This window comes from Hoplias malabaricus, chromosome 8, assembly GCF_029633855.1.
Source record: "Hoplias malabaricus isolate fHopMal1 chromosome 8, fHopMal1.hap1, whole genome shotgun sequence".
Lineage (NCBI taxonomy): Eukaryota > Metazoa > Chordata > Actinopteri > Characiformes > Erythrinidae > Hoplias > Hoplias malabaricus.
The window spans coordinates 24,052,129-24,064,585 of NC_089807.1; the positions used below are offsets into that span (position 1 = coordinate 24,052,129).

The following is a 12,457-nucleotide window of genomic DNA, read 5'->3' on the forward strand; positions in this document are numbered from 1 at the left end:
ACTATATCCTAATGAATGCTGTTGCTGACTGCAACGCACAGGTTTATGGGAATCCTAAGGCAGCAAGGATGCTTTTACGCTGCCTTCAAAAATCAGCTAAATGGAGGAACCTTAACACGCAGCGTTTTCCATGGACATTCGATTCAGACACGCCTCGCTATCTCCCAGAATTCTGCCTCAGTATGACAGCTTTCCAGTCTTTTCAGACACAGCCTCAAATGTGATTCCGTTACAGGTGCCTTCATGTTGAAGCATTGCCTTTAAGGCACAGGCTAAGGAGACAGCAAAGACAGCAAGGCAACGAGGTTACTGCCTTCTGTTTTAAACACAGCCTTAGTGAGGGTAACAGCAGTCAAACAGGAAATCCACAGAGGATAAGACAGTCCCATTTCGGTCTGGCCTTCGAAGATGCACCTTGAAAGTATCAGACTCTCAGTCTGTAGCTGAGACTAGTGATGGGTGGATGAAGCCCCATTGAAGCTTTAGGAGCTTCTTCCTGATTGTGCCGATAAAGATTCGATGCACTGGAGCATTGAATTCCAGCATCAGAGAAGAGTGGCATCGGGTGACCAGAAAAAATAATTGCAACATGCTTATCAACACAGCTATGTGTGTAATTATTTGATTGGTCTTAAAGTTCAACTCGTTTCTGGTGGTTCATTGTTTTGGAAGCTTCAAACGTCATAGTCATGTGAGGGTAATTGACTCAATACAAGCTATCAGCAAGTGTTGGAAAAATAACAGAAGCTTCAAAGCTTCTGTATTGAACGTCCCCCATCCCTAGCTAAAACTAGGGTCACATTTAAGATGAAATGAAAAGCTGTGCAGAAGACAAAAACTGTGGTACAATTTAAGGTGGAATCATTCTACCAGGTGCACAGTAATTTCTGTTCCATTTAAGGTGGAATGAAAAGCTCTAATTTTCCCAGATTGTAACAGTTGGACCATTTAAGGTTGAAAAGAAAGTCCTGCAAATGCCAAAATGTTATTGCTACTCCCTTTAAGTTGGAATGTAAAGTTGGTAAATGGAGGCGACTGCTGCATAGTGCTGGACAATATGAGCACAAATCAATATCATATTTTACATTTTACAATTATGATTAATCAACAATTTTTTTTTTGTATTTTTGGCCCTCATAGTTCAGTGACGAGGTTTGTACTGTAAATAAGCTCCAGCATTTAAGCTGGGATTTTTTTTTCTAATGTTGCTGGGAGCTTGTTGCCCTCTGTTTTTTGAGTACCGTTCATATTTGGTGTGTGACAGTGCTTTGGTCGCTGGAATGTTTTTTGTGTTTACATTTGACTTCTTTTTGTTCAGTGTCATCAAAACACAGCATGTCCAAAGCTGTTTGTCTTTGGTGCGTGTTACTCGACTCGCTCAGTCGAACCTTTCATTTAGGTTGTCCTCCATGTTGCTTCTATGTGGCAGATTCATGTGACTACAGAGTGGTTTTAAAAGGACAGTACATGAACACACAGTGGGAACACAAATTAATTTCTGTAAATAAGTTTAAAAAATATATTTATGATCGATAGCGACAAGTTTATTTCAATTAGAAGTTCTGAATGTGGATTCTGATTCATTTTCAATTAACTGACCTATTCAATTAACTGTAAAACTATATAAGCTGTGTTTTTCTATTACTCAATGTTCAGTCCAGCTCCGCTGAACCCATGGTACATCTTTGTATCTTGTAACTGCTTTCTGTAATAAAGGTTTTCCATTTTTTCCTAAATTTTTGAGAGACGTCCCATTTTTCCTACAATGCTGACAGGGGAAAATAAGATAACAGAAATATGTATAGCATAATGTGCTGGTTAGAGAGTGTCGGGTTATGGGCAATAAGACATGATGTAATGGTAACAGGAAAAGTGTAAGTCACAAACGCCCTATAAACACTGCTGTTAATGTCTAAATAAACTAGAGATTGGAGTGAATACTTGACTGTGTCTTTATTCCTCTGATTTCTCCTCAGGCCTGAGAATAATTTTGAAATTCTGTCTTCCTTCCTGGTAGCCATAACAAACACAACTGTATATATCTAAGTCATAAAATGAGTAGCTAGCCATGTTGCTGAAAGCTCCACTAAAACTAAGCTTTTCCATGTAATGAACAAAAGTTCTGGCTGCATCGAACTGGCTATTTTCATAGTACACCATAACAACCTCCTAAATTTTAAGATATAACGAGACAATATAGAATATGCTTAATCTGTGTACAACTCTGAAGATTTAGTACTTACAAGTCTGGAAATGTTGGTTAATATTCACATATTCAGATTTCTATCTCCGATTGCTCTCGAACGGTGCATGCAAATGTGCTGTTTTTGGGATCCAAGACAAGCAGCAACAACCCATTTTGTGTCTGAAATGTTTGGTTTTTGAAATCCACGAAACATTGATTTATTGATTTCAATGGACTGCCATAGAAATATTGCTCTGTGAATGGGGGAAATATTTTAAAATAAATAAATAAAACATTGCAATATATGGCATTGCTGGTAATCAGAGTTGCTGAGCCCAATACACAATTCTCACACTACACCTCTTATACTTGTCATTTGTTAATCTGTAATGTAAAGTTGGTAAATGCCAGTAACTGCTGCATATTTTAAGGTTTTAAGAATCACAAATTCTTCCCTATGGAAAAGTTGACACCAACACTACAGGTGCTGGTCATAAAAATAGAATATCATGAAAAAGTTGATTTATTTCAGTAATTCCATTAAAAAAGTGAAACTTGTATATATACTCATTCATTACACACAGACTGATATATTTCACGTTTATTACTTGTAATTTGAATGTTATAACTGACAACTAATGAAAACCCCAAATTCTGTATCTCTGAAAATTATTGTTCGTCACGTTTGTTTCTACAGTGTAGTGTAGTTTGTAGGCAGCCCCTTAGCTCTCGGGTCAGTAAGGTTAGGTTTATATTGGATATTCAGCGGATGTTTGGGTTTCGCCCCTCCTCTTGCTCAGAAACAATGTCCTAAAAATCACTGAAACGTCACTTTCTTAATTGTGGAGGATTAGAGAACAAACCACTGAAAATAGCAAGAATGGTTCCAGTTTGGCGCTTAAGATGCTAAGGCACCGTCGGCAAAGTGCGGAACATATTTAAAAGCATAAACCATGCACATAGATGAGGAGCGAACTAGTGATACTTATAAAGACTCAAAACATAACATACAACAAACAGGAGGTAAAAAATAAATAGCCAACCTTAGTAACTTTTTTTGAAGTTACAAATTGCTACTGTGAGGCATCCGTATAATATACACATCTAAAATCAGTTGTAGTCTACAGAGATACATCTGACAAACATACTACAAGCTTTAGTTTTTTTTAAATATGTCTTGGTTAAATTTTGATTAATTTATTAATGTTACAAATTGCTACACTGAAGCATCTGTATGATATACAGATGTAAAATCAGTTGTAGTCTACAGGGACATATCTGACCAACTTACAACGTTTAGTTTTTATTTATATTTATGGGTCTGATTTTAGATCAATATATCATACGGATTTCTCACAGTAGCGATTTGTAACTTTTCTAAAAATGTAAAGGAGCAATCTGTAATATAGACATGAAGCGTTTCAAATCTGAACTTTAATACACTTTCAAAACAGTGGAGAAACCAAGACATTTTTAAAAAACTAAAGGTTATAGTATTTTGGTCAGACGTTTCTCTGTAGACGAGACTATCAATTCATTTTCTGTAGAAAAAAATAATTAAAATTAAACCGAGGCACATTTTACAAAATAAAATTTGTAGTATGCTGGTAAGTTATATCTCTGTGAACCAAAATTGTTTTAAAATTTGTAAGTAATATAGCGGCTTCACAGTAGCAGTTTATTTGCTATAAATGCACTACATGTATATGTTTACATTGCTTAAAACTAAATATTCATATGTATAAATAAGTAAAATTGAGGAGCTTGTTAAGGTTGGCTATTTGTTTTTTACCTCCTGTTTGTTGTATGCTATGTTTTCAGTCTTTATAAGTATCACTAGCTCGCTCCTCATCTGTGCAGTTTACGTTTTATATAGGTTCCGCACTTTGCCAACGGTGCCTTAGCGTGTTAGGTGCCTGCTGCAGCCATTCTGGCTATTTTCAGTAAATGTACTCCGTGCAATGAAAAGATATTTGTAAAAGTATTTTGGCGAATGAAAAGTATTTTGGCGAAATATTATGACTGTAGTTTGTTCTCTGATCTTCCGCGATCTATGACATGAACTTTCTGAGATTTTAGGACGTTGTTTGTGAGCAAGAGGAGGGGGATACCCGAATATCCCCTGAATAAAATAAACCTAATTTTACCGACCAGTAGCACACTGTGGTCACGCCATCCGACACTCAATTTTCTTGGTCTGGCTATCAGACACTAAAGAGCAATCAGTTAATAGTTCATATTGTTCTACGATATGAAGCTAGACTGCTTATGTTGTCACTTTAATATTGACATAATGACAAAGTTCAAAGTGGGGGAAAAAATGACTTACTTGACAGTAAAATTATCAGTAAAAGTGTGTTGATTTGGCTGACCTTCCTGAATGAGATGCTGGTGATTGTTTTCAGGAATTATGGATCTTTTCAAAACTATAGCCATTTGTAATAGTTACTGTAATCTAGGATGTAGACATGATGAAAAATTTCAAAGTGAAATAAAAACAAAACCTGGCAGTAAAAACTTCTGATTCTAAGTGCGTTGGCTTCCTGAATGAGATGGTGGTGGTGGTGATATTTTTCAGGAAGTATGGATCTTTTAAAAAATAAAGCCATTCAAAGTAGCTACTGTAATGTATGATATTGACATAATGACAAAGTTCAAAGTGAAAAAAAAAGATTAACAGTAAAAATGTGATACTTAGTGTGTTGACTTGGCTGACCTTCCTGAATAAGAGAGTGGTTATTGTTTTCAGAAATTATGGATCTTTTCAAAATTACAGCCATTTAAATGTAGCTACTGTAATGTATGATACTGACAATGACAAAGTTCAAAGTGAAATGCAAAAAGAAATTTAATAGAACTTAATGGTTAAATGTAGGTAAAAGATGAGGGACTTTAAAACTACTACAGCCATTTTATGCTAGTTATTTATGTACGTGATTAAGTTTTGGGACAAAGTCCAAGGTGGAATTAAAAAATGTAACGGACAAACAAGTTGAAAAACATTAAATTGTAGAAACAATTTAAATCAGCCATCTTTAAAGCACTTAAAAACATTTCAGTAAGCAAACATATAAATAATACATAAATATAATAAATGCAAAAATAAATATAATAGTAATAAAATACAGAAAAATATACAATACTGTATGTTGGATATCAAAAACAGTGAAGGACAAATATGGAGGTATATGTGATGCAAAACCCCTAAGCACCCGTGACAGTGAGATTTATAGTTGTAGAAAATAGTCATACATATGTATCAGTAAATTTGAAGTCACAGAGAAAATCACTTCAGGAGTTGCAAACCTGTAGATTTTTTCCTCTCCCACAAGTACAGCTTAACATTTACAGCTTCACAAACTCTTCACTGCAGCTACACAAATCCAGTTCTACACAAACAAGTACAAAAATATCAAACGCTCACAGTTTTGCTCCATTTGTAGCCGTATATATGGTGCATAACACATTCGCACACTTGTACAAAACATTCGCAAACCAATATGTGAATCTGTGCAGTGAGAGTTACACACCTGTAGAAAGTCTCCTCAGAAATATATATTTTTTAGTTTTTTTACTTCTCTTGCACAAACACAAGTCAGTGACTGCACCTGCTCGAATCTGCGGCTACGAGTCTCAAATGCTGTTTTCTTCACTCACACGACTACTTCCGCACGCACTCACATTTGCACCAAATATATCAGATGGAGCGTGGTGCAGAACTAATCTGTATCTGTAGAACTAGGAGGTGGGCACTGTTCGGAGATTAACTCTTCTGACCAATCAGAGGAGTTTGTTTGTGCGCATGTCCCTTGGCGCCAAATACAGAGGGGAAAAAATAATTTGGCATTGCTATTGAAACCTACAACTGGGTTTTAGGGCCACAGCATTGAAATAAAAAATTGAATAAAAAGTTTCCAAAAAAAAGTCAGAATTCTGAGAAAAATCTCAAAATAATTCTGAGAAAATTCCTGGAATTATTGAGTAAAAAATGTCTGTATCATTCCGAGAATATAGTCAGAATATTTAGAGAAACACAGTTTTGGTTTATCATTTATTATAATATGTAGACAGACTGACTCATTGTCTGTGCACCATGAGTGAGTTGTGAAAGAAGCAGTCAGTGAACAGAATTATTTATTAAATGCATTCACATGACATGACGACTAACCCCCATCAGTGCAGCCCCCAACTGTGATGCATAAGGCTTATTGTATGAGTCCGAGGCGTAACGCAATGGAGCCTCGTGAGCACGCTGGAGTCCACTCGCTCTGGATCTATCATTTTCGTGATCATTAATTGTCTCATGTGAAACTACATGCTATCTTCTTAATAAACGGGTTCGTGCACCGATTCAGGGTTTAAACACTAATCACAATCTGGTCCTGATGTGGAAGAGAACTGAGTGTTTATTCCTAAAATCTATACCATAGTATGACTTCAGCAACACAATGCATTCCTCAGTTACACTGTGTGCACTATGTTCAGCGAATTATTCCGAGATTTTTCTCAGAGTTCTGAATTTATTCTCTTAATCTTTTTTTTTTTTTTTTTTTTTCAATGCCGTGGCCCTAAAACCCCGTAGTAGGTTTCAGCAGTAGGTGCAGTCACTGACTTGTGTTTGTGGAAGAGAAATATCACCCCCCAAAAAACTAAAAAATAAAATATATATATATATATCTGAGGAGACTTTCTACAGGTGTGTAACTCTCACTACACAGATTCACATATTGGTTTGCAAATGTGCAAGTTTTATACAAGTGTGTAAATGTGTTATGCAAAATATATACTACAATATGGAGCAAAACTGTGAGCGTATTATATTTTTGTACTTGTGTGTGTAGAACTGGATTTGTGCAGCTGCAGTGAAGAATTTGTAAAGGAATAACTGTTAAGCTGTACTTGTGGGAGTGGGAAAAGGATATACAGGTTATATAATCCTGAAGTGATTTTCTCTGTGACTCCAAATTTACTGATACACATGTGTGACTATTTTCTACAACTACAATTCTCACTGTCACAGGTGCTCAGGGGTTTAGCACCAAATATGCCTCCACAGACAAACGCCTTTTTCATCTACTCTTTCGAGCTCGTTGGCCTTCCATAGCAGCAGTCACGGTCTAACAGAGAACGTCTTCCTTTAGTGTAGTGTTGTGTGCGGCAAAAGTGACAATATAAGCAGTCTAGCTTCACATCGTAGAACGATATGAAAAATCTGAAGTCTGTCAGCATCACATTGTACCATTTATAGACGTGTAAGTGACGTTTTAGCCTCAGAGAGCTGATTGCTCTTTAGCGTCTGATAGCAAGAACAAGAAAAATGAGTGACCCAAAAATGTCAGACCCAATGGACCTAGATGTACTAACTGACTACTTAGAAAATACCTGTCGATCTAATTTAGAAAAGTTAGCACCACTTAAACATAAAAGTATAAGACAGAAAAAGCTCGCACCATGGTATAATGATAAAACACGTACTTTAAAACAAACATCACGGAAACTAGAGCGGAAATGGCGATCAGCCAAGCTGGAAGTGTTCCATTCTGCCTGGAAGGACAGCCTTATAGAGTATAGAAATGCCCTCACTAAAGCTCGCTCAGCATATCTGGCCTCGCTGATCTCCAATAATAAAAATAATCCGAGAGTACTGTTTAGTGTGTTTTCCAGAACTACAAAAAAATCAAGCCGGTTCCGAACAACTAATTCCAGCAACTCTCACCAGTAAAGATTTTATGGACTTTTTTAATAATAAAATTGAGAATATTAGACAACAAACTCAAGCCACAGGATTAAATCTGACCTGGCTGCCACCCGATGTGAATGATATAAAACATAATGTAATTGTAAAAGAAAGACTTGAAACCTTTTACCCACTCCCACAGTTAGAACTAGAGAAGATTATCACCTCCGCAAACTGTACGACTTGCACACTTGATGCAATTACCACAAAATTACTCAAAGTACTACCAGCTATTATCAATCCTCTTAACTATAGTAAACTCATCCCTTAACCTGGGCCATGTACCCAAAGCTTTTAAACTAGCAGTTATTAAACCTATGATCAAGAAACTAAATCTTGATGCTAGCACACTGTCTAATTACAGGCCTATTTCAAATCTGCCATTTCTGTCAAAGATCTTAGAAAAAGCCATGGCCCAACAACTTAGTTCATATCTACATAAGAATCATATATATGAAAAATTCCAATCTGGATTCAGGCCACATCATAGTACAGAGACAGCTCTAGTCAAGATAACAAATGATCTTCTTCTTGCCTCTGATCAAGGCCACGTATCCTTGTTGGTGCTTCTTGACCTTAGCGCAGCCTTCGATACAATAGACCACAATATTCTCCTAGAAAGGTTAGAAAACATGGTTGGAATCACAGGGACAGCCCTATTATGGTTCAAATCTTACTTAAGGGAACGTTATCAATTCATAAATGTAAACAATCTAAATTCAAATTATTCTAAAGTAAGATTTGGAATTCCACAAGGCTCTATTTTAGGACCATTATTATTTACATTTTACATGTTACCGCTAGGCAGAGTTATAAGAAACCATGACATTAACTTTCACTGTTACGCAGACGCGGCACGGTGGCGCAGCAGGTAGTGTCGCAGTCACACAGCTCCAGCCTGGAGGTTGTGGGTTCGATTCCTGCTCCGGGAGACTGTCTGTGAGGAGTTGGTGTGTTCTCCCCGTGTCCGTGTGGGTTTCCTCCCACAGTCCAAAAACACACGTTGGTAGGTTGATTGGCGACTCAAAAGTGACTGTAGGTGTGAGTGAATGTGTGTGTGTGTCTGTGTTGCCCGCCTTGCGCCAAATGATTCCAGGCAGGCTCTGGACCCACCGCGACCCTGAACTGGATAAGCAGTTACAGATAATTGAATGAATGAATATTACGCAGACGACACGCAATTGTATATTTCAGCCAAGCCCGATGACAAACACAGATTAAAGAAAATAGAAGACTGTGTAAAAGACATAAAAGGCTGGATGTTGCGTAACTTCTAAACAGCAACAAAACAGAGGTCCTGTTTTGGGTCCAAAGGTGGCAAGAAATAAATTATCAGATTTAATTTTAAATCTCGCTAGATTTAATTTTAAATCTCGCTGACTTTCCAGTTAAACCTGGTTCAGCAGCAAAAAATCTTGGTGTCATAATTGACCCGGATTTATCATTTGATCAACACATAGGCAGTATCACTAGGACAGCTTTTTTACATCTTCGCAATATTGCTAAGATTAGAAAAGCCTTATCCATGCAGGACGCAGAAACATTAGTACATGCCTTTATTACTTCAAGGCTTGACTACTGTAACGCACTACTGTCAGGATGCACCAGCAGCAATTTAAGAAAACTTCAACTAGTTCAAAATGCTGCAGCCAGGGTCCTCACTAAAACTAGAAAATTTGAACATATTAGCCCAGTTCTATCATCACTTCATTGGCTGCCTGTAAAATTCCGCATCGACTGCAAAATTCTGTTATTAACATATAAAGCTCTACATGGGCTTGCTCCTGAATACCTTCAAGATACAATTTCCTATTATGAGCCTCCACGTTTACTCAGATCACAGAATACTGTTTTTTTTTTTGTTTTGTTTTTTTTTTAATTGTTCCCAGAATTCAGAAGAGCCTTTTATTATAAAGCCCCCCCCCAACTCTGGAATGATCTTCCAGAAAATGTTCGGGACGCAATCTTCAAATCTAGGCTAAAACTCATTTGTTTAGTTTATCTTTTGGTAGTTAATGCTCCCCCATAGATAAAAGCGGCAGATCCGGGGGGTCCATGGATACAGGGAATTATAGTAAACTGGTGCTGTCGTCCCGCCGCTTCACGCAATCATCAGGTTTGTTGACGGTGGAGCGGAGGGATGCCAGTGTTTCAGGATGCTCCCGTGTCTGTGTGTCCTTCTGGATCTCTCCTTTTAGTTAAAGCTGTCATAGTCAGATCTGCCGGAGTCATTAGCCACACTCTGAAAATGTTCACATTTTCTGCTTTACAAACACCAAACAGTTCAAAATTAATTCCATTCCTTTACATTTTTTCGAGTAAACGACTGCCCACCTGTCTGTCTGGACACTGATGGATGACTGTCGAGATCCTCCTCCACGCTTCAGACCAGCTGCCCACGCTCCAGCAACCACCAAGTGCCTTGAAGCTGCCCCTACACTGAAGTTCTCACGGACTACTAACTATTATTACCAGTAGACTGACCAGAGGAGGATAGGTCACCCCTTGTGAGCCTTGGTTCCTCCCAAAGTTTCTTCCTCAGCTGAGGGAGCTTTTCCTTGCCACAGTCGCCCCTGGCTTGCTCACTTGGGGGTTTTTACATTGTCTTACTGGACTTCTGTGAAGCTGCTTTGTGACAACATCAGTTGTAAAAAGCGCTATACAAATAAATTTGATTTGAGTGTCGGATGGCGTGACCGCAGTTGTAGCAGGCGCGGAGGTGCCGGCAACCCATAGAAATCAATGTTTCGTGTTTTTCAAAAGGCAAACATTTTCGACATAAATGGAGTTGTAGCTGCTTCTCTTGGATCCCAAAAACAGAGAGCTACTGAAGATAGATACTGAGAGATTTTTGAGAGATACTGAAGATAGATCGAGATACTAAATATTAATGAAAAAAGACAGTGAAACTTACGCTTCGTTTACAAATGCATCAGACATATAATCGTCTTCTTCAGTCTCCATTTATACAGAATGAAGTTAGCAACGTTGGGCGTGGTAAAAAGCTCGGGCTCTAGCAGCGTTATAGTAAATTTCAAAATAAAAGTCTGAAGACGTTAACCCAAGCAATGGACCGAGAATAGTCCAACTTCAGAGCTCCACTCCGCTGGGGAGCCAATCAAATTGCAGAACCCAGGAAAAAGGAGCTTCACTCAGCAGCCAATCAGATTACAATATATAATCACATGATAAGGACCTTTTAGAATGTAAACGAAAGCCATTGACTATGTGACAATATTATAACTATTTTTTTTTAATTATTATTACTATTGTTAAAAGGTTTCAATAAAAGTAACCTGCATTTTAAAAGAATCCTTGCACTACTTAATGGACGTCCAAAATCCATCTTAATAAGTTAGTTAAGTGGTGACCAATCGATAACGTCAGTGGACGTCCAAAATGGGTTTTATACAAGTATGTTATTTCAGGACCAATTAATAACGTCAATGGACGTCCAAAATACGTCTAATAGTCGTCTTTTCAACGTCTGTGTTTGGACGTCTTTTCAACCTTAAGAGAACGTTGATTAGACGGCAGTCATTACGTTATTTCAACGTTGAATAAACGGCTAAATGTTTACTGGGATGGAATGCAGTAAGATTTTCTTCTGAAAATGTTTTGATATATTGTTTAGAAGAAACCAATTAAGTAAATAGGTTTAGATACCATTCGATTCCCGCTCCGGGTGACTGTGAGGAGTTGGTGTGTTCTTCCCATGTCCGCGTGGGTTTCCTCTGGGTGCTCCGGTTTCCTCCCACAGTCCAAAAACACACGTTGGTAGGTTGATTGGCGACTCAAAAGTGACCGTAGGTGTGAGTGAATGTGTGTGTGCTGCCCTGTGACTGGCGGCCCCTCCAGGGTGTATTTCCGCCTTGCGCCCAATGATTCCAGTTAGGCTCTGGACCCACTGTGACCCTGAATTGGATAAAGCGGTTACAGATAATGGATGGATGGATGGTTTAGATACCAATCTGCTGCACTCCAGTTACAGTATAGATGTGTTCATTTTCAACAGCAGCACATAAACAGCTCAGTTTATTTAAAGAAATAAATTAGGAATTGGATTGTAATTGTAAATAGTGGGCTAAATAATGTGAATGTATTTAGTTAACATCCATCCATTATCTGTAACCACTTGTCCAGTTCAGGGTCACAGTGGGTCGGTCCAGAGCCTACATGGAATTAGTGATGTGTCGGTCGCGAACCAACCGGTTCAAAAAGCCGACTCTTGTAAGTTAACGATGAGAGCCGGTTCCCGTCTAAGACAGAGCCATTTTTTTCTAAGGCTTGTCATTCAACCAATCAGAGAACAACAAGCAAAGGTACCAATCAGAAGAGTTATACCACCAAGCAGGGAGGGGAGGGGTTGGTGGCTGGATCAACCTCTCCAAGCTGAGACACTTGGTTTTCCTGAATGCCAATCTGCCTTCCAAAAAATAGTTGAAGAAAATGTTAAATCAGTTAAATGTTTGTTGACAATTGTGTTTGTTTTAATCAGTACAGTTGAAAGCTGCTGTTTTGCAGAGAATTTGTTT

At 38.0% G+C, this 12,457-nt stretch overlaps 1 protein-coding gene across 2 annotated transcripts in view; it reads right to left on the bottom strand.

The window, feature by feature from the left end:
- Positions 1 to 11,829, bottom strand: part of gpatch11 (G patch domain containing 11) — a 72,467-nt gene extending 60,638 nt beyond the window's left edge. Inside the window, exon 1 of one of the 2 annotated variants that reach the window (XM_066679922.1) lies at positions 11,589 to 11,829. Coding sequence is in view for 1 of the 2 variants with exons in the window: in XM_066679921.1 (XP_066536018.1) it covers positions 10,837 to 10,886 (50 nt within the window). In the remaining variant the exon portion in view is untranslated. Of the gene's footprint in view, positions 1 to 10,836; positions 10,968 to 11,588 lie in introns of those variants that run through there. The other variant, XM_066679921.1, reaches the window with a different exon arrangement.
- Between the last annotated feature and the right edge of the window lie 628 nt (positions 11,830 to 12,457).